Genomic DNA, 19,782 nt, shown 5'->3' with positions numbered 1-19,782 from the left:
TCCTCCCACTCTCTTTTTGCTACTTTTATAGTCTGGGAGTAGTCTTTCCTTGCGAGCCTAATTGCAGCTTGAGATTTAGCTTTAACAGCACCTACCAATACTTTTTTCTTTTCCCTGCATGTTTTGGTAAACCATCCCTGCACTTTAGGCGGCTTCTTCCTATTACCAGCGCAGGGAGCCATGCTTGGGACAATGAAGAGATTGCTCAGGGCCCTGGTTAAGTTGCAAAAAGTCATAGTGACTTCCTCAGGCAAATGGGTCAGCGAGTCCAGCTTACACTGTGCTGCAGCTAGGAGCACCCCTATAGCTGCCACTTTCTCTTCTGCCATAGTGAGCTTAGCCCACTTCAATCGTCTGCCGCAGTTAGATGGGTAAACTTCGTGGGTGTTTGGTGCTATGCGGGATAGAGTTCCCCCCTGATCATTAAGCCACTGGGGAGAGAGGGCAAGTGAGAGGAGATTGTGATCACTCTCAGTTGTCGGTACAACCTCCATATACCTCAGGATACTCCATGAACTAGCGTCAAGAAGAATATAATCTATTCTTGACGTGTGGTTCGGCCTGTTATAGGTATGGGCTCCTGCTGAATCAGACTTTGTCCTCCCATTGACAGCCCTAAGGTCAAGTTCCAAGTTTAGGGAATTCATCTGTACCGCCACTTGGGTCCACCTCCTAATGGGGGGCAAGGCTAGGGCAGGAATCCCTCTCCTGGAGTCCTCCTCATCAATACCCAATATATAGTCCAGGCCCAAGGGTTCAAACGTACAATTCAGGTCTCCCGCCACCAGGACGCGAGATTTGTTGGGACGCTGCCTAAGCGAGCCTTCTAATAGAGCTATTATGGGAGATTGTAAACCTCCCTTCGTGCCTCTAGCATAGATATTAAAGATGTCCAAAATCAGGCCACCCCGTGCACCCTTTATTGAGATGTTAAGAAGATCGGGTGAGTTGATGCGATGCTGAACCACCTGACAATCAAGTGAGACAGCAACCCATATGAGAAGACCTCCCGAGGGGCGTCCCTTCCCTGAAGAGGGGGCTACAGCGGGAACAAAATAAGATGAATAACCTACCTTGTGGCAGGGCTCCCTACACCATGTTTCTTGGAAAATGCAAATAGAGTAACCCTCCACAAAGGCATTCCAGTCAGGTAGGCCCAGCTTCCTCGAGATGCCCGCAACGTTCCAGCTCAAAATCCAAAGGTCTGGATCCGCCGCAGCCGGCTCCCTGCGGGGCTCGGGGCTAGGTGTCCCCTCCGTCTGATCTATTAGCCCTAGTCCACTGCCCCCACATTGGCCCCCTACAGGCAGGTCAATAACCTGCGCTAGGTGGGTGGCTTCATCTGGTGGTGAAGGAGGGATGGTATTACTTTTACCCAACTCGTATGACTCAGGGGCGTAACCTAGACTTAGGAACCCGGTGGCCACCCCAGGACAGGTATCGGTTCAATATCCAGGCAACCTCCCATGATATCCAGGCCAGGCTACTGGTTGGTAGAATGGGGGGGAGAAAGGGTTCTCAAGGTAAGAAAAATTGTTACTCCAGCCCCCACTTAAATGAGTACCATTATAGTTTGCTACAGGCCTTGGGTAGAAATAGGTTAAATCTACCACACCGATGCCAGCTCCCCCAGTACCATGCTTCTGGTTGCAGATCGTTTGGGCGACCCTACTGTCTTTGAAATTTACCACCACACAGTCTCCATCTAGGTGCTTATGTCCATAACCTACCCACCCTACCTTCTCACTCCTAGGATCAGCCCATCTAGATCCCTAGGTAGAGGTCTGGTAATCTTTAACCAGTGCAGGGTTTTGTTTTTTAGTGCCTGATGGGATTCATAGTGATCATCCTTCAGACAGGGTACATTTGTGAGTATGACGACATAAGGGTGGCACTCTGGGGGCAAATTCACAGGTGGAATTTTTAGGGCCGCTTTGGGGGGTGGTGCTTCTAGCTGGGAAGCTTTTGGGAGATTAATACTATTTCTACTCGGATGGGCTTGTTCAGCGCCATTGCCATTCGCAGTTCCCTTCGGTTTTACAGGACCCTTCCTACCGGGTAACTCAGCCCGAGTAGGCTTCTTGACCGGGGCAGTACGAGGCTTGGGTACATTCAGTTGTGCTAAGACAACTGGAGCAGCCAGCCCTGCTGGACTAGCACTACCTAAAGGAACCGCAGCATGGACAGCAGGGGCATTTGCCACTGTCATCACATTTGCAGTACGTGCCGTATTAGAAGCAGTAGGAGTGGCCTGTGGGGATGCGGGAATCACCCGAGCGCCAGTTTCCCCTCCCTGTCCATCCTCCCTGATTCTGGAATGCAATTTAATGAGGGATTTTAGAGAAAAAAAATTGTCCAGAGTTGCCTGCTCAAACCTATCCAGCCTTTCTCCCAACCCTTTAACTCTCTCTACAACCGGGGACAGCAATGATATCATTAGTTCCTCTATTTGTACAATTTTAAGAGGATCATTAGATGGAGCTACAAGGCAGTCTGATGTTAAATCTGCACATATTTTCTCCACTATATTGCCAGAATGCTCTCCCCCCTTACCCCTCCCGGGGTTTTTCGTGCCCAGCCACTCGCCCGCACCCGCTTTAGTTCCACCTGCCCTGATACCCTGCTTCCTCGATCTCTTATAGAGTTTTGGAAAGCTGCCTTTCCTCGGGCTAGCAATCCTTTTCCTTTTGGTATGAGCTGAACTCTTAGAGGCCGACGGAGGCAAGTCAGGTGGCTCGGAGATACTGTTTCGAGTAATAAGAGTAATGGGGCAGGGTGTAGGGACAATAAACTCGCAGGGCCGTAAGTCGGAACTGGTACCATCAGTAGGAGTAGATATGTATATGGCAGCCAGGCTCTCCAGCCTATCTACACTAGCCCTCAGAGATGCAACCCGTGAATGCTCTAGTGGGGGGGGAGATAGTTAACAGGGGGCCGGAGTTACATACAGGCGAGGGAACAAGCGCCAAGGAGCCCAGTGAGGACCTTTTGGGCGGAGGGTGTTCATGGGAAAGACGCCGCTCTGTCATTTCAATTTCCTTCTCTATGACAGTAGCTACCCGTGTTATGAACTGGTCCATAGTGCCTATGATACGACTGGTTCCCCCGCCCCCCCCCCCCTCTCAGGCTCCTTCCTGAACGGGTAGACATTAACACGAGCTACACTAGAGGCCAGATGTTATCAATAATAATATGCCCCTCTGTACCTACAAAAGCAAACAATGATGTGAGGGGGGAGGCCCAGCCCAGCCTTGGCCAGCCCCGGATGGCCACAGACGGTCCCGCCCTTGTCCCGGGCTTCTCCCGGGACGCTCCCGCGCGCTCCCGCGCAGCGGGTGACTGGTACTGCTAAACACACGCGGGGGCGTGGCAAGCAGGGAGAGCGAGCCAGGTGTAGCAGGTTGGCCAGGCAGGGACTCCTGGGAAACGGAGTCCCTGCAGCTCCGCTCGCAGCCCTGCTACTGTCCCTCAGCAAGCCCCAACAGACCTCCAGATGACAGCCCAAAGTCCGGGATCCCCACTTGCAGGTTTCCTCAACGAAGCGGGACCCGCGCAGCGGGTCCGGCGAGGTGTAGCGTGGCATGCAGAGCTGCAGAAGGGTCCAGGAGAAACAACCACCAGGTGAGGTCAGTTCACAAAGGTTCCCGCCGGACAGAGGAAAAGAGGAGCTTAAATCCCACTGAGTGCGCGGGGGGCGTGGCAAGCAGGGAGAGCGGGCCAGGTGTAGCAAGTTGGCCAGGCAGGGACTCCTGGGAAACGGAGTCCCGGCAGCTCCGCTCGCAGCCCTGCTACTGTCCCTCAGCAAGCCCCAACAGACCTCCAGATGACAGCACAAAGTCCGGGACCCCCACTTGCAGGTTTCCTCAACGAAGCGTGACCCGCGCAGCAGGTCCGGCGAGGTGTAGCGTGGCGGGCAGTGCTGCAGAAGGGTCCAGGAGAAACAACCACCAGGTGAGGTCAGTTCACAAAGGTTCATTGTTTATTATAAGTGTTCCTTTTTCTCTGTCTAACTGGGATGAGAACCGGTTCACGTGGTAATGTATTGATTTATTCAGTATGTTGCGCGACCAACGCTCTGGCAACTATACAGACATGAGAATCCATGCCCTGAAACAATCAATTTTAGAGCACATTATACGAACATTTGGTCTCAGTGATGAAGACTTACACACTGTAACTGCAATCACTGCTGTTAATGTTTCAAATAACTAATAAAAAAAATTTAAAGTCAGATTTAGGACTATACATATAAAAATTATGACTTGACGCAAAAGCAGTGTGAGAGAGAGGGATACAGGCAATCAAGGGACGAGAGTCAAAGATGATGTGTTTGGTTCACAAGACAGTCAAAGAAGATATTAGAAAACAATTAGTGCAAAAGAGTCAGTGTTTACAAAAAGCAGAGAACTAATATAGCGGATGCAAACTCCAACTAAAGGTAGAAGCTACTTCCTCGTTCTACCTTCTGGAGGTTTCTAAATCTGGCAAACCTGGACGTTATACTATGATAAATGCACTCCGCTCGGAAACATACTCAGGAAGTAAATACTGAGGGAAAACATTTCTGCACAATAATAACCTTGTCCTGGCTGCACATAAGTACCACTTTACCAAAGGCAGGAAAATATGAAAGGACTATCTCATTAACTGGAAACCACCACATAATGTAAAAGGAAAAATATCACTAAGAAACAGCCCCTTTTACTCATTTGTTTATCATTACCCTCACACGCTGAACATCACTTTAGAAGGTCCTCGCCATTAACATAAAAAATTAAATAGCTATCCGCCATGAAGAAAAAGACGTTGTCAGGAAATTTACATAATGGACAGAAATAGGAGGAAATAGGTCTTGTTTTTAAGTTCAAATTTTGTCAAACGATTTTGGCCAGATAGATCGATATAATGTGGTTGATGCTGATCAAGACATATACCAACTGAATCAAACAAACTTCAAAGCTGACATTTTTTACAGTCCATTTAAGGGTGTCTTGAAATAGTTAAACTAATCCAAAGACAGGGGTGAAATCCGAGAGTTTAAACGTATTCATCTGCATTTTCAATGACAGATTTTGCTCACATAATTTAATTATAATCAATATTATAAACGTGTACACTTCAAAATGAAAATGAAAGTACATTTTATTAAGTGGAGTTTACTGGTGTTGTACCAATTAAGTAAATCCTATCAAAATGAGCGGATTAGTCCTAATGCAAAGAGACAGTTTAAGGCTTACCTTTCATGTGGAGATGATTCTGCTGAAGGAGTTCCTTCAAAGAGTCTGCATTTTCAAAGTCTTGAGCAGTGTGAAGGAAATCATCTGCTTGGTCAATTGTAACAGCAAACTAAATAAGAAGTAAAGACAAGCAGCTATTGTAATTAGACCCATTAGGTTAGAGTGTCTAAAATATCATATTTTGTGTTGGAACAATTCTCCACCTTTTCAATAGACGTCAATATATCTAACGATGCATGTTTGGGTCTGCAAAGGCATAAAATACTGCTTAATAAAGCAATACATAATCTCTTAAAACCATATCCTCTTCCCATTAACGTGTATTTGTGAACAAAGAGGGAACTTATTAAAAAATATATTTTGAAAACTTTAATAGATTGCACGGTTTAAAACATTTCTCATGAACATGAAACATTTTAAATACAGAACATTGTCCGATCACAAAAACGCTTACTCAAGAGAATCTGCAGACTTTCAAAGTCTATGCCCATGGAGCTATAGGTGTACGAATTGGGGGTCATGTGTGTCAAAGATTGCAGAGGCCAAACGTTACTCTGGACAATGATCTGGTCAAACTCTTCTGCTTAAGTGTCTCAGCAGAGTTTATTGCAATTGTTGAACTACAATAATACTAACCAATTGCCATTCATTGCCCATATAACAAGGATTTTGCTAGATGTGTAGCTCAACGTTGCTGAGCCCTCATCTATCACCAGAAGCATCACCAAGATCATTAAGAGCAGATTGTTGGAAAAAGAGAATTTGGAAATATTCAAAACCATATAGTGCAGTCATTTAGGGGTTGCGGTGAATCCGAATCTAGGAAAGAGGGCTATGTTATATGACAAACCTCTATGGAAGCACCTGGCACACCAAATCCCTCTGGGCTGCTACAACTAAATAGGCCACGGCTAACTCTAAAATATGATTTGCTCTGATATAGCTGTTGAGGATGGAGTCCATTTTTATTATTTTCCTGCTTGTATAAAGGATTGAGATTATCTTGGCTAGACGGTGCATAGTGCATGTGATAATTCTTTTTTAAAAAGCAGAAAAATACATATAGTTATAGGGCCTTATTATGAGTTTGCGGTCTTCGTCTGGGGCTGCCACTGCAGCGGTCCCAGGAAGACCACCAAGCCCATTGTGCACCCAACCCCCAGATTCACAGTTGAATCCAGGGCAGGTGGGCAGTGCGATGGTGGTGTCATAGCAGCAGTCTGTTAGGCTAATAACGCCACCGTGACAGCGCCTACTGCATGTTCCTGCATGGTGTGGCATGCATCATGTCATGCATGCCAAACCGTGCATGAATGAAGGTACAACTATAGGAGGGCACAACATGTGCCTCCCGCCGCACACACCTCGATGGGCAAATGCACCTGGAGGCCTTCTTAGGGCCGGCTTACCTGCATTTCAGCCACCCTTTTCATGGCGGACTCCCAGCCATGAAATGGGAAGTGGAAAAGCAGGTCGTAATATGCTCTGCGGTTCCGGCATCAGCACTGCCAGTACTTACTGCCCTGTTACACACCGCCACCGCTGTGAAATCCTGGATCCCGGCGGAGGCGATTGTCTTGTGGTGGCCCCACCGCCACCATCGTAATACAGTGGGAGGACTTGCAGTTGTGTTGGTGGTTGCACTAAGAATACGGCAGTCACAGGATCGCCGTACTCCGAATAAGGCCCATAGACTGGGTTGCTCATGAATAGAAGCAACAGAGATCAAAACATCAATATATTACTGGCTGAGAAAGTCTTGTGGTGAATGTTGGGAAATGTAAAGGGGCAGGGGGTGTGAGACAGCCTCACATTTTAAGTGTTGTACAGTAGGGATAAAGATTTCCAACCAAAGGCTTTGTATTTCCATTGTAAATCTTTTGACTATATCTTTCAGTAGGATTGGCTAACTATTTAACTCAATTCACTAAGGCTATGCAGAAAACATATTTACAATGGATTTAAAGATGTTGTTTGACAAACTATGCCCACCCCTGCTACAATAGATGCACTGGATTCTTTTTATTGTAAATGGTACACAGTTGCATATATATTCAGAAAGAATATTTACATTAATGAACACATTTCTTTGGTGGGAAAATTATATGTTAGTCACCATATCTGCAACCCTTAAACTTGTTAACTATTAAGCTAAAACATCATCCTCACAGAATCATTGTAAACATTAATTGATCAAGTAGACACTTAGGTCCTGAATTTAGCAATGAGAAGGAATACTAAACTACTTAATTAATAGCCAACGTAGCCTGCACACCCACACACACAAATCCCAACCACTCAGTATTAACAGAAATTCTTGATGTTGATTCAGGCCATTAATTCAGTCATTTTTCATTATTTAAGTGAAGGTTATTAAATTTCTTAAAATGGGCAAATCCTCCACCAGGTAAGACTTACCATGTCATTCCGACATTTTAGGATTGCTGTACAATTAAATCTATCTACTCCATGATTTTGAATTCACTCAAATTATTTAAAAACAGAACTGCAAAGAGCCTGGGATACTTTTGCTAACGATTATACTAACTTTCATATCAGAATGGATACAGCAACTGTGCTAGATTCCTTACATTTTACAGTGAACATGTTATGCATATTATATATTCAGATATAGAGCAGATTGATACTTGCGTAATATCGTCTAGTGCATAAGTATAGAGAAGTCTGGCCAATGTAGCATATTCTTTGCTCCACAATGAGAGCTGAAATTAGCTGCAGAGGTTGGCTCAGGCCAACTTAAAATGGATTTTTACAGATGCTTTTCCTGGGAGTTTGGCCATATACATTAAGTGACAGAACAATGCGTTGGCAAGATGAAGGCCACAGTGGATACACTATTTTAAGCATGCAAATCCTGAGGCATCCTGATAACAGGCACCCAGCACCCAATGGAAAATCTTGCCAGAGTAGCCCACGGGGTGTCTCTGGACTGGCGGTGTCAACGAGGTTCCTGGATCTGGTCAGGAGAGGCACGGCTGTGAAGGAATGGTACTCCACATGAAGGCCGGGCGTGGGGTTGTGGGCACCAGTCCTGCCCTGCACCAGGTGCAGCAAATGAGCACTTTATCTCCCACAAACCCTGGACCCCGAAAGGTGAGGAAATCTGCATCACAAGCGTTCTTAGAGGGGGCAGTGCCTCACCTGTAGAGGAGACCTTGGGCTGGGCATGGCCTCGGGAGGAGCACCAGGCTGAACTATTGAACGTGGGGGTTGGGGCTATGCTGGACATGCCAGACCCGGGTAGATGACATTGGAGCCCTTGACCCACCCGTTCATTGGGGGTGGCTACTAATACAATTCCTGGACTTGGGCTTACGATAGCACTTGATCCCTGAGTGCCAAACAGACCTGCTACCCTCAATGGTCTTGCTACTCATATTGTGGAATTCCACCACCTGGTCATAAATTTGAAACTCCAGGGCCCCCCTCAGTCAGCAGGACTCCTGTACATACCAGGACCACACCATGTAAATGACATGGGCTGGCTCGCCCCCGTCTGCCCACCAGACATAGCACAATGGCAGGACTATTGGGTGTGTGGAGGAGCTGCATTAGAGAAGCGGTGCTGGGGATAACACAGGACAGGGATTGTGATATCAACCCGGGGGTAGATTATATTGGAATGATTGCATGGCAAAAAGTGCCCCTCCACGTGGCATCCAACCAGCTGTGTATTAGAGCCTGCCCTGGGCCCGAAACTTAAAGTGGCCAAACTGCTCCCTACTTCCTTCAAGGAGATACTATAGATGCTGACAAAATAGTCGAACAGGAGCTGCCCCCTGAGCCAGCTGGAATCAACCTTGGAGAAACATACAGGACAATTGACAAAGATACTGCAAGCAATACAAGACACCAAAACTGTGCTCGAAATCAAAATAGATGTGGTCACCATAGAGGTCAAGCTGCTCAGAGCCGACCGCAAGACATTAACAGAACAGTTGGATGACACATAATCGTCAATAACCTCGATGCGCCCCATAGCTAAGCTAGGATGGTGTAGGGGGACATGACACAACTTGTTCAATCTCCAGAGTAAAGTTGGTAAGGGTTGCAATCAACGGGAGCTAAAATCCCGACGGATGGAGCGCCACATGGAAAGAGATGGTAGCGAAAGTATGCAAACAAGAGACTAGGCCTGAAATCCCAAAGTCGCTCTACAGATGAACAGGCAAGCATAGCAAGAGCACAAGCGGTAGCAGATGTAATAGAACACAGCAAAAAGCCCTTCGAAGTCCTGGGGTGAGATCATGGATTAGACTCTGAAACGGGAACCAGTGGATCCAGTGCCTCTGGTGGGGCACAATAACATGGTCCAAACCTGATACCCAGGCTGGCAGACGACATATGCCGTCAGCCGTAACCCTGCATCCACCCTTTGATGGCTATGTGTTAGACACTGATAGGTCAGACAAAGGGAATGTTGAAGGGGGCCTGCTTGGGGTGCTGGTGTGTCATCAGGGACCTCTAGCATTGGAGCAATGAACAATATAATGGCACGCTCCTAAATTCCGAACTGGACACGGACATAGACCTTTTGAATACTATTGCTTGTTTCAAAACATACTACACCGCAACATAATAACAATGGCCGATGCGCTGGCTGGTAGATGGCTCCTGTGCAGGGAGAGAACTTATAAGCGCATGTTCTTAACTGCGAATCTATTCTGATATGGATAATGAACCCCTCCAGAAGACTACCTAAAGAGACTGACCTGATGCTGAGGGAAAAATGTTGGCATAAATATAGCCACACACGTGGATTGCCTCCCCTATACGACACACAGTGAGCATTGTGAGCAATACCCGAGCTAAAAGGCGTCATGCTGACGCATGAAGTGAAATTCTGGGTGGACGCCAGAGTGGCGCGAGTTGGCGACTTATACACAGAGGGCAGACTGTGTACATTCCAAGATATGTGCAACACATATGGTATAGCTTCTAGACACTTTATAGTGTACAATGCAATATACCACGCAGTACGCACCTGGTGGAGACAGGGTCAATTGGTGGTGGTGACATGGGCCCCCCTACAGAGGCTACTATCACACGGCACTGGTAGGAAAGCCGTCACAGGACACCATGATCTACTTAACAAACAGAACGACTCTACTCACCCAACAGCCAAAGGGAAACGGACCTAGGACAAGAAATCTCCAATGAGAAGTGGAATAAAACCATGGGGCAGGTTCAAGACGGTATCTCAGAACCCGAGATTTTACTACACACACTTCAACTACTCACACCAGACCTACATCACCTGAGCCACATACAGCACATGTCTTAGGAGCGTCCTCAGAATAGCGGAGATGCTGACAACCTGAAGCTGGCTTCTATCATATGGTCTGAGCATGTCCAGGGTTACACCAGGCATGGGAGACAGTGATACTGCTGGCGGATATGGCTCTGCCCAACAAACCGGAAAGGTGCTTGCTGGGCCTGATACAAGACTAAAAGGGGCACATTCCTGCGTAGGTTTACAGATTTAGCTCCCATATTGTTTAAGAGGCGCATGGCACGAGGGGGTGTGGCCAACTGCCGAGCATGGCGGTCGCCTCTTAGGGAAGCTCCGGACCCGGGCAATAATTATCCTGAAACCTGCCGGTTTTTGCGGTGCTCCCGGCGACCGGAGGCAGGGCGCCGCGGTGTAGCAACAGTGTCGAGACTCGGAGCCGTCAGGGGGCTCTCGTGGGGCCCCTGAAGTGCAGTGGCGCACTCGACCGGTGGAAGGTCGGCGGAGCGGAGAAGAGGGACGGCGGGCTGAGATAGGGCGACGGAGGAGCTGTGATGCGATGCAGGCGGCCCTGAGAGCAGCGGACGAGGGGTGAGCGAGGAGAGAGCCGCTGGGACCCCGCTGGAGTCGAGTGCTGGACGCCGGAAAAGCTGAGAGAGGTAGCGCGGCATAGAGGGAGAGCGCCGGAGGCCTGGAGAAGTGCGCGACAGGAACTAGATAACGCGAGCGCCGGGGATGCGGCGCGGCCTACATGGGCCTGTGGTGACCGAAGCAGCCAAGGGGAGAGCAGAACCAGGGGCGTGACGGAGGACAGTGGCGGCGGGACACTGGCTCGGGTCGGTAGGTGAGGAGACCCTGCCGGGCTGTGTGGAGGACACTCGGAGACTGCGGAGCTAGGCGTCTGGGTGCGGCCAGATAGAGACCGTGTGGGACAGCACTGGCGCCAGGGGTAGGCGAAGAACACAGCACAGAGAGTGGACTGACTGAAAACGGAGCTGTAGAGTTGTAGGGAGTGTTGACCCCTGTGTGTGACTACAGAGAAGAGGCCGCACAGAACACCTGAAGGGCTGAGAACCCCATTCTCCCTGGAAAGGCATAGAAGTGGCGCAAATACGCTGGGGTACGTGGATGACGCAGAGGGGCCCGGAAAGGAACGCAGCAGTCAAGACCACAGGCCCGGAGGATAGAGCTGGGACCACAAATTATTCTGGGGACCAACGGTGGTGTCGGCTGGGGGCAGCAACAAGGTGGAGGAGCTGACCGACTTGGCGGGAAGCACTTAAGAATAGCCCAACGGCACCAGCGGGCGCAGACTCCCTGAGGTGACGCAGGACGCGGCCCCTGGTACTTTCGTGATGGGGGGAGTGAAGGGCAGACTGCAGGAAAGCGAGGCGGGCACTAGTCGTGTCCCAGGCACAGCAGCATCCATGGGAGCCTCCTCGCAGGACAGCTGCATACCACCCACTAACGTGGAGGGCACGGTGGACAAACTGGATTTGATTTTGCAGGAAGTCAGAGACTCGAGGAAAGCTATAGAAACGCAAATTGGCGCCCTCACGACTGGCCTATCGTTGCTCCGGGCAGACCGATAAAGTGAAAAACCACGCCGACAAGCTGGGTGCCCTCGGTCCTCAGCAGATCCACAACACCGCCGATATCAAGCAGCTGCAGACACAGGTTGCCACCTTGATGGAGCGCGTGGAGGATGCGGAAGGGAGGGCACGAAGGAATAATATCCGCGTCATTGGTATGCCGGAGAGAAGCGAGGGGACCGATGCGGCCCGATACATGGAGGCATGGCTGAAGGAACACGTCACCGCGGAAGGACTCTCTGACCATTTCTGTATTGAGAGAGCGCACAGGATTCCTGCGGGCCGTCCGAAACCGGGGGCCCCGCCACGACCCTTAATACTTAAATTGCTCAACTACAGAGACCGAGATGTGCTGTTGCAAAAATCGAGAGACGTGCCCCGGATTAGATTTGAGAACCCTACGGTATCATTGTACCCAGACTATACAAAGATAGTACAGAAGCAACGTTCCTCCTTCCAGGCAGTTAAGAGGAAACTGCGAGAATTGAATGTACAGTATGCTCTTCTCTTCCCGGCGCGACTCCGGATCATCTATGAGCGGAAGACTTATTTCTTTGAGAGCCCAGGCGATGCGGAGGAGTGGCTGGAGGTGACGGAGCCGGAAAGGAGATCGAGAACAGCCTCACAGACCTCGCATACTACAGCACGAGATGGTCGATCGATGGGACTGCGTACCTCGCGCAGAATGGGCAGACGGGATGGACAGCTCCGCCCAACGACCCAACAGATGCAGAAGGGCAAGGAGAAGGCGACTCTTGCGGTCTCCTCCCTCAGAGACATGGCGAGGATCGATGACCTGACTACCTCGGAGGTGGACACTCAGAGATCGGACTTGGATGTGAGCGTGGCTCTGTTTCCTTCGGTGACTCCGCAGACGGCGGACGGCCTGATCCCTTAGAGGATGGGACTGTGCAGGAACCTGGACTCAAACAGAACAGTAACGTATATGGCTGCTTGCTACGTGTTCATAGAATAGCTACAACAGCAGTATATTTGTGGAATATGTGGCCCGGGGGAAGTGGGATTACGGTGACAACCCAGGGCCGGCGTAACAGTTGGATGGGTAGGTTTGGCTGCGTACCCCTACATGCGAACGCCTTGTGTGAATGTTATGTGGTTTTTTGTGTTTTTGGTTTGGTTGGGTGGTCCAGATTAGTTCTAAAATTGGACCGAGTAGTGGGTGTTATCGGGGGGGGGAGTGGGTCCTGGGATATGTGATTTCCTACGACGATGAGGCAGTAAACAAGCTGGAGCTACCATGAGGTGGTTGAATGGGGATAAGCGATACACATGCGGAATAAATACACCATAATAACATGGAATGTCCGGGGACTGGGCTCAGTGCAGAAACGACATCGAATACATGCACAGCTGCTAAGGCGCAAGGCACAGATAGTATACTTGCAGGAGTCTCATATGGTAGAGACAGAGGTGGGGAAACTGCGTAGAAAATGGAAGGGGCAGGTTTTCTCCACCACATGTTCGGGGTATGCGCGAGGAGCCACAATATGGGTCCGGCATGGTGTGCCCTTTACACCGATGGAGCAAAGAGTGGATCAGCAGGGGAGGTACATTTTGGTGCGGGCACCCTGGATGGCAGACCAGTGGTACTGGGTTCTATATATGCACCGAACTCAGAGCAGGAGCGGTTCCTAGGGGCGTTATCGATGGCATTGGCCGGATGGGAAAGCCACCCATGGATAATAGGCGGCGACTGCAACGCTGTGATGGATGTGGCGCTGGATAGGTCGCATCCACCATTGAATGGGACTGGTGTCTGCAAGCAGGCGAGTGTGTTGTGTGGATGGGCGGAGGGATGGAGGTTGTGTGATGTTTGGAGAATGAGACATCCGACTCATCCGGAATACTCTTTTTACTCACCAGTACACATGCTGCACACAAGAATCGATCGGCTGTACTGCTCAAGTAATATAGCGATGCAGGTGACGGATACTACTTACTTGGCAAAATCATTCTCGGATCATAATCCGCTGGAAGTGGTGATTGAATGGGGGACGATTCCCGCCTCAGTGCCAACGTGGAGGATGTGGCCCCAAATGCTGGAAGACTCAGTATTTCGTGACGCTATATTAGACACCATCCGACATTATTTTACTGAAAATAGGAACACGGCGTCTAATAGATTAATTGAGTGGGATGCTTTTAAAACGGTGATTCGCGGTAAGGCAATAGGGGTGACGGTGGGGGCGCGGCAGGAGGTTAATAAATCACTTACAGAGGTGGAGGACAGACTCAATCAGTTAGAGCAGGAAGCTGTGCAAAACGCTGATAAGCGGGCTGCTCTGCAGGAGGCTAGAATTCGGCAGGCTGAACTCCTGGAATCTCTCCGGGCTATAGACTATCTGAAGTACACGCAACTGTGTCATACAGAGGCGGACAAGGCAGGGAAAATTGTTAAGGGACGACCCTCCTAGTGTGGTTATTAGTGCGGTCACAGATGTCGCAGGGGAGGTGGTGTCCACCCAAGGGGAGATAAATGAGGCGTTCCGGCACTACTACGAGAGGCTTTACGGGGAGTCGGGGGAAACATTGAAAGAAGACGTAGAAGAGTTTTTGAGTGCGACACCGTGCCCCAGAATCTCAAAGGAGGCGTAGAAGGAGCTGATAGGTCCCATCACGAAATCGGAGATCAAAGCCGCCATTAAGGGCCTCCCCAGGAATAAAACCCCGGGGATGGACAGTCTGCCAGCTGAATTTTATGATACCTATGCGGAAATACTTATACCGCAATTGGAAATTTTACATAAAGAAGCATGGGAAAAGGGGAGTCTGCCCCTTACTACGGCGCAGGCGTTAGTGGTGTCGATCCTGAAACCAGGCAGAGACCCCACTGATATGGCTAGTTACCGCCCACTATCGTTGTTAACGACGGAGTACAAGATTCTCAGTAAAGTGCTGGCCAATAGACTTCTGCAGAATTTGCATAAACTGATCCATATGGATCAGACCGGTTTCTTACCAGCGCGAAGCACATCATTGAACACGAGGAGAAGGCATCATCTGATTGCGGAGGCCCCGAAGCATCATGAATATGCGGGCTGTATCTCCCTTGACATGAGGCAAGCGTTCGACTCGATTAAGTGGGACTACATGTTCAAGGCCCTGGGACGATTCGAACTGCCGGAAGAGTATATCCGATGGGTTCGCCTCCTTCACAGCACCCCTACGGCGAGAGCGCGGACGGGAGGGCATATCTCGGCAAAATACAAGATACATAGGGGAACGAGACAGGGGTGCCCGTTGTCGCCGCTCCTTTTTATACTGGCGCTAGAGCCCATGGCATTAAAAATTAGAGCTGACTTAGGGGATGCGGGGATCAGAGTGGGAGGTACCACGCACTTGATATCGGCGTATGCAGATGACATTGTGTTATACTTACGCGACCTCCGTACCCCGGTGGACGCTATGGCAGTGATGTTCCTACGTTTTGAGCAGCTGTCGGGGCTCGCTATCAATCCAACGAAGTCAACGGTATTTTATTTCAAGGAGCAGATGCCGGAGCGGGACTTCCGGTTTGGCACATTACAGTTTAAATTGGCACCTCAAACGTTCAAGTATTTAGGAATACATGTTTACCGGTCTCAGACAGATATGATAGAGGGCAACCTGAATAGGGCGCTTAGGGCTTTGCGATCTAGCATTGCCTTTTGGACTGCTCTGCCATTGTCGGTAGCAGGCCGGGCGGCAATAGTAAAAATGGTGGTCCTCCCGAGGCTGCTCTATTATTTTACAAACATACCAATTATACTATCGGGCGCCTCTTTCAAATTGATGAACACGCTGCTAATAGATCTTATATGGGGGACAGGCAGGCGGAGAATTAGCCTTAAGAAGCTGCAATGCAGCACCTCGGGGTGGGGGGGGTTTGGGAGTACCCGATCTCAGAGCTTATTTTTATGCCTGTCAATTGCAGTGGCTGTCCTACTGGACAGCGGGGCGCAACTTACAGAAAATAGGGATGTCCGAGAAAGATATTGAGAGAGGAGCTCTGCATACCCTTTTACTGCCGCACAGCAGGATACCGAGGGGGCTCCCCCCCTTTTACATACGGCGGTGCGATGCTGGAGGGCAGCCCTGCAGTACACAGGAATGACCCCGGCATATGCGGGGAACATACCCCTGCTTGGGATACCGTTACAAGATGGCTGCTTGACGAGACGCAGGCTGATGCCTTGGTTGGACGAGGCGATCAGCACGATGGCGGATCTTTTTAGAGACGGGATGTTAATGGACCACGATAATTTTGTACGAGAAACCGGGGCTCCGGGTCATCTATATCTCTTGCACGCAGCAATATTACAATATGTCAGAACACACTGGGCCCCGCAAAGACAGGAACCAGTCACGAATGATCTGGTTAAAATGCTGTACTATATGGGGAGAGGCCGACACCTTGTTAAATGGCTGTATGTGGGACTGCGGTCCCATACACAAATAGATCTGCTACAACTGCGCACAGCATGGGAAGGCGACATAGGCAGAGCCTTAGAGGATAGAGAGTGGAAGAGAGTGGTGGAACACCCGAAGAAGGTATCGAGGAATGCAAGATTTAAGTACATCCAAACCATGATCTTACATAGGGCATATCTGACACCGCATACACTAGATAAGATGTACCCAGCTACAGAGCATAGTTGCCCTAGATGTCACCTAGAGGGAGCAGACCTTATACATATGATATGGTCCGGCCACAGACTGGGAGGGCACTGGGACTCGATTAGACGCCATACGGCGGAGATTACCCATAGGGAAGTGCCGGCCACAATTGAGCATTGCATTTTAGGACTCAGAGCGGGGTCTTTAAAGTGTAAAGTACAGAACAGGTTTGCGAACCTAGCAGTTTTACTGGCAGTGCGGGCAATCACCAAAAGGTGGAAATCTAAAATGCCGCCTACAATCTATGCATGGCATACTGAGATGGTGAGATGGGGTAGTGCAGAGAGCGTAGCGCTGAGACGAGAGGAAGCGAGAGGGCTAAGGAGGATGCCTATAGCAATGGATTGGGATATTATGCTGGAAGCGGGGCGAGCCTTAGATGTAGACTGTCCTGCCACTACTGACAACACACAAGATAGTGGGTGAGCCCGAGACACGGACAGGCCAGTACACGACAGTACGAATTGAGCAATGTGTATGAGGTGTGAAGCGACTAGACATGAGCCGAACGTGACAATGGGAGGTATGCACGGACCCAGGGAGAAAGGGGAGGGAGGAGGGATTGTTATTGTTGTTGCTCTAAAGATATACAGGACATGTATGTGCAAATCCTGTTCTTATAATGCTGTAAATGCATATAACTCAAATGCCAATAAACTTTGTTTAAAAAAAAAAAGAGGCGCATGGCACTGGAGTGGAAAGCCAGCAGGTCACCGGACGTAGAAAGCTGCCTACGAGATGCGCACAACCTGGCCAGAGCGGAAGCAGACATTATGACATTAACCGTGTATGTCACTAAAGTAGAAGTGAATAATCGCGAGACCACCCTGAAACGCACCGATAGAGCTCCTGCTCAGTTCGGGAGCGGAGGCATGGCAAATAGCCAGTAATTACGATGTGGAGTGGCGTCGGTAGACATAAATAACACTTTAGTACTCTGCATGCCCCCACTATCTGCTGACCAGGGGCTTTTTATTCAGTTTGTTTCCAGTGCACGCCGGGCTTACTATAGACCCCAATGGTACAGATTGGGATCTTCTGAGTGAGAAATGTACCCCATATATGAATGTTGCCGAATGGATGAAAGTTATGCAACAGAACAGTGGAGTCGGCGTAGCTATGTAATTACTATATGCGTTGTTGAGAGCAGGCATAGGCTCAGACTGTTGTAATCTAGTATAGAAATAAAAAAAAGTCACAGAACAATAATGATATTGTTCAATTCCTGTTCCACAGTCTATTATTAGGGATGTTTTAAACACAACTGTCGCTTTGAACTGAAGGGACTGTTTTGGCAAACAGTACTCTTTAACAAGCATTGGCATAGCCAATAGGTCTCGCCTTTGGGATCTTTTAAGTGTTTAGCCATGCAACAGTTGATGTTGTTGCACCAAGGATATTGTGCTGCATAACTAAATACTTATAAGGTCCCAAAAGCAAGACCTATTGGCTATGCCAATGCTAGTTTTTTTTGTATTTTAATTGAGGGGACCGTGCATTCTAGCATTTATTTATACAAGTGTGAAAAAGTTTCGAAAAATAATGTGCTAAAAAGACCAGGATAACTAGAGTGTATTCTACTTCATATATTGCAAAATACGATCCAGGCCCAGGTGGCACTAGGTCCCCTTGAGGTTATTTTTAAATATGAACTTTCAACTTGTTTTGAAAATGCCACATGCCCCTGCCAGCTGGTCTGCTGTGTACATTCTGGGGAAGCCTGCGTTGTACTTTTGCACAATACAGAAAAGCAGCACCCCTTGCCCCTCCACTCCCACCAGGAGGATGCCTTTCTAAATCTATTTATATCGAAACCTTTTTTCCATCATATTTATTTAATGGAAACTCCCACTTACATTTCTGGCTGGTAATAATGAGGTGAATCCTTTGCCCAGACAGTGATAACGTGTAAAAATGACTATGTAATGACTCGGGTACTAGTATCACAAGATGTGCTGCCTTATGACGCACAATTTAGTCTTTAGAGTAATAGACCTGATGCTCCCAAGAGACATGAGCTGAAAACCCCCGATGGAACATAAGCAATTACTTTGAGATCTGACCTAGCCCTAGGCCTGGGTGCCCTCTGTATACTGCAGGTGCGGTCAGTGCACATGCCTCGAGTTGTTTGTAATCACAAAAGAGCCCAGGATGAACCATACCTACAAGGCAGCAGTGAGTCCAACACCTCTTCATTTAACTACTTGAGAAGTCAGTCACCAAGAGAATGATCTACGCTCCTCCTTGAAACTATAACATGTTAGGCTAGGGTCTCCAGGGATTCCACGGCCTAGCAAGGGTGCTATGGGCCCTCATGCAAGTAAGAAAAAAGCCAGCCCCTATCCCATAGTGCGGAAGTTATAGAAAAAAAAGTTATAGGAAAAAAAAACAATTAGCCGTAGTTGGATGCAGTCAGCCCCTCGGACTCCTGGTGCCACTGCACCTGCTGCACTTCGCATAGCTGCGCCCCTGCACTTGTTCGGTACTATATATTAGAATGTCTCCATCAACTAAATGTCGCTGTGGAGTGGATGAACTGACGTTTAGAGATGCAACAAGTCTTCACTCTGTGTCGACTGAATAGTGAGGATGTAACCTGCAGCCTTGGGGTCTCACTGATCCGGCTGTGGGACCCTCACCAGCCCAGCAACCAAAGGGATTGTTAAATTTCGTTTTCTGTGATTATTAAGTGTAACATTTCAAGATATTAAAAAAAAGAGCTGCAGCTTATCCCTTTTAAGTCCTCTCAAAATATTCAAATGAGGGAAAGTAGCCAGATGGTGATAACGTGATTTGCCAGGAACAACCCTTTTGGCCAGAAAGGCAGGCTCCCAGCTGTGCACCCCTGGCTCCACAGCCAGCAATGCATAGGCTAAGCAAAATGTGGAAACGGCATTGACTTTGAGGGGTCTATTCAGCATGGCGTTTCACGAATGCAGGCACAGAAAATATGTCTTTTAAAGATGAAGCCAGTATTTTATCTTAAGGGGGTCACGTTCTGAAGAAAAAACCCGAATCTAAACCT

General features: G+C 48.8%; 1 protein-coding gene across 5 annotated transcripts in view; it reads right to left on the bottom strand.

Moving 5' to 3' along the window:
• CCDC141 (coiled-coil domain containing 141) overlaps positions 1–19,782 on the bottom strand; it is a 635,983-nt gene that overhangs the window by 373,370 nt on the left and 242,831 nt on the right. For all 5 annotated transcript variants that reach the window (XM_085645202.1, XM_085645203.1, XM_085645205.1 and 2 more), the window contains exon 4: positions 5,238–5,346. In XM_085645202.1, the coding sequence (XP_085501328.1) occupies positions 5,238–5,346 (109 nt within the window). The remainder of the gene's footprint in view (positions 1–5,237; positions 5,347–19,782) is intronic.

This window comes from Triturus cristatus, chromosome 3_1 (assembly GCF_964204655.1).
Source record: "Triturus cristatus chromosome 3_1, aTriCri1.1, whole genome shotgun sequence".
Taxonomy (NCBI): Eukaryota; Metazoa; Chordata; class Amphibia; order Caudata; family Salamandridae; genus Triturus; species Triturus cristatus.
This window is presented reverse-complemented; position numbering and strand designations above follow the sequence as displayed.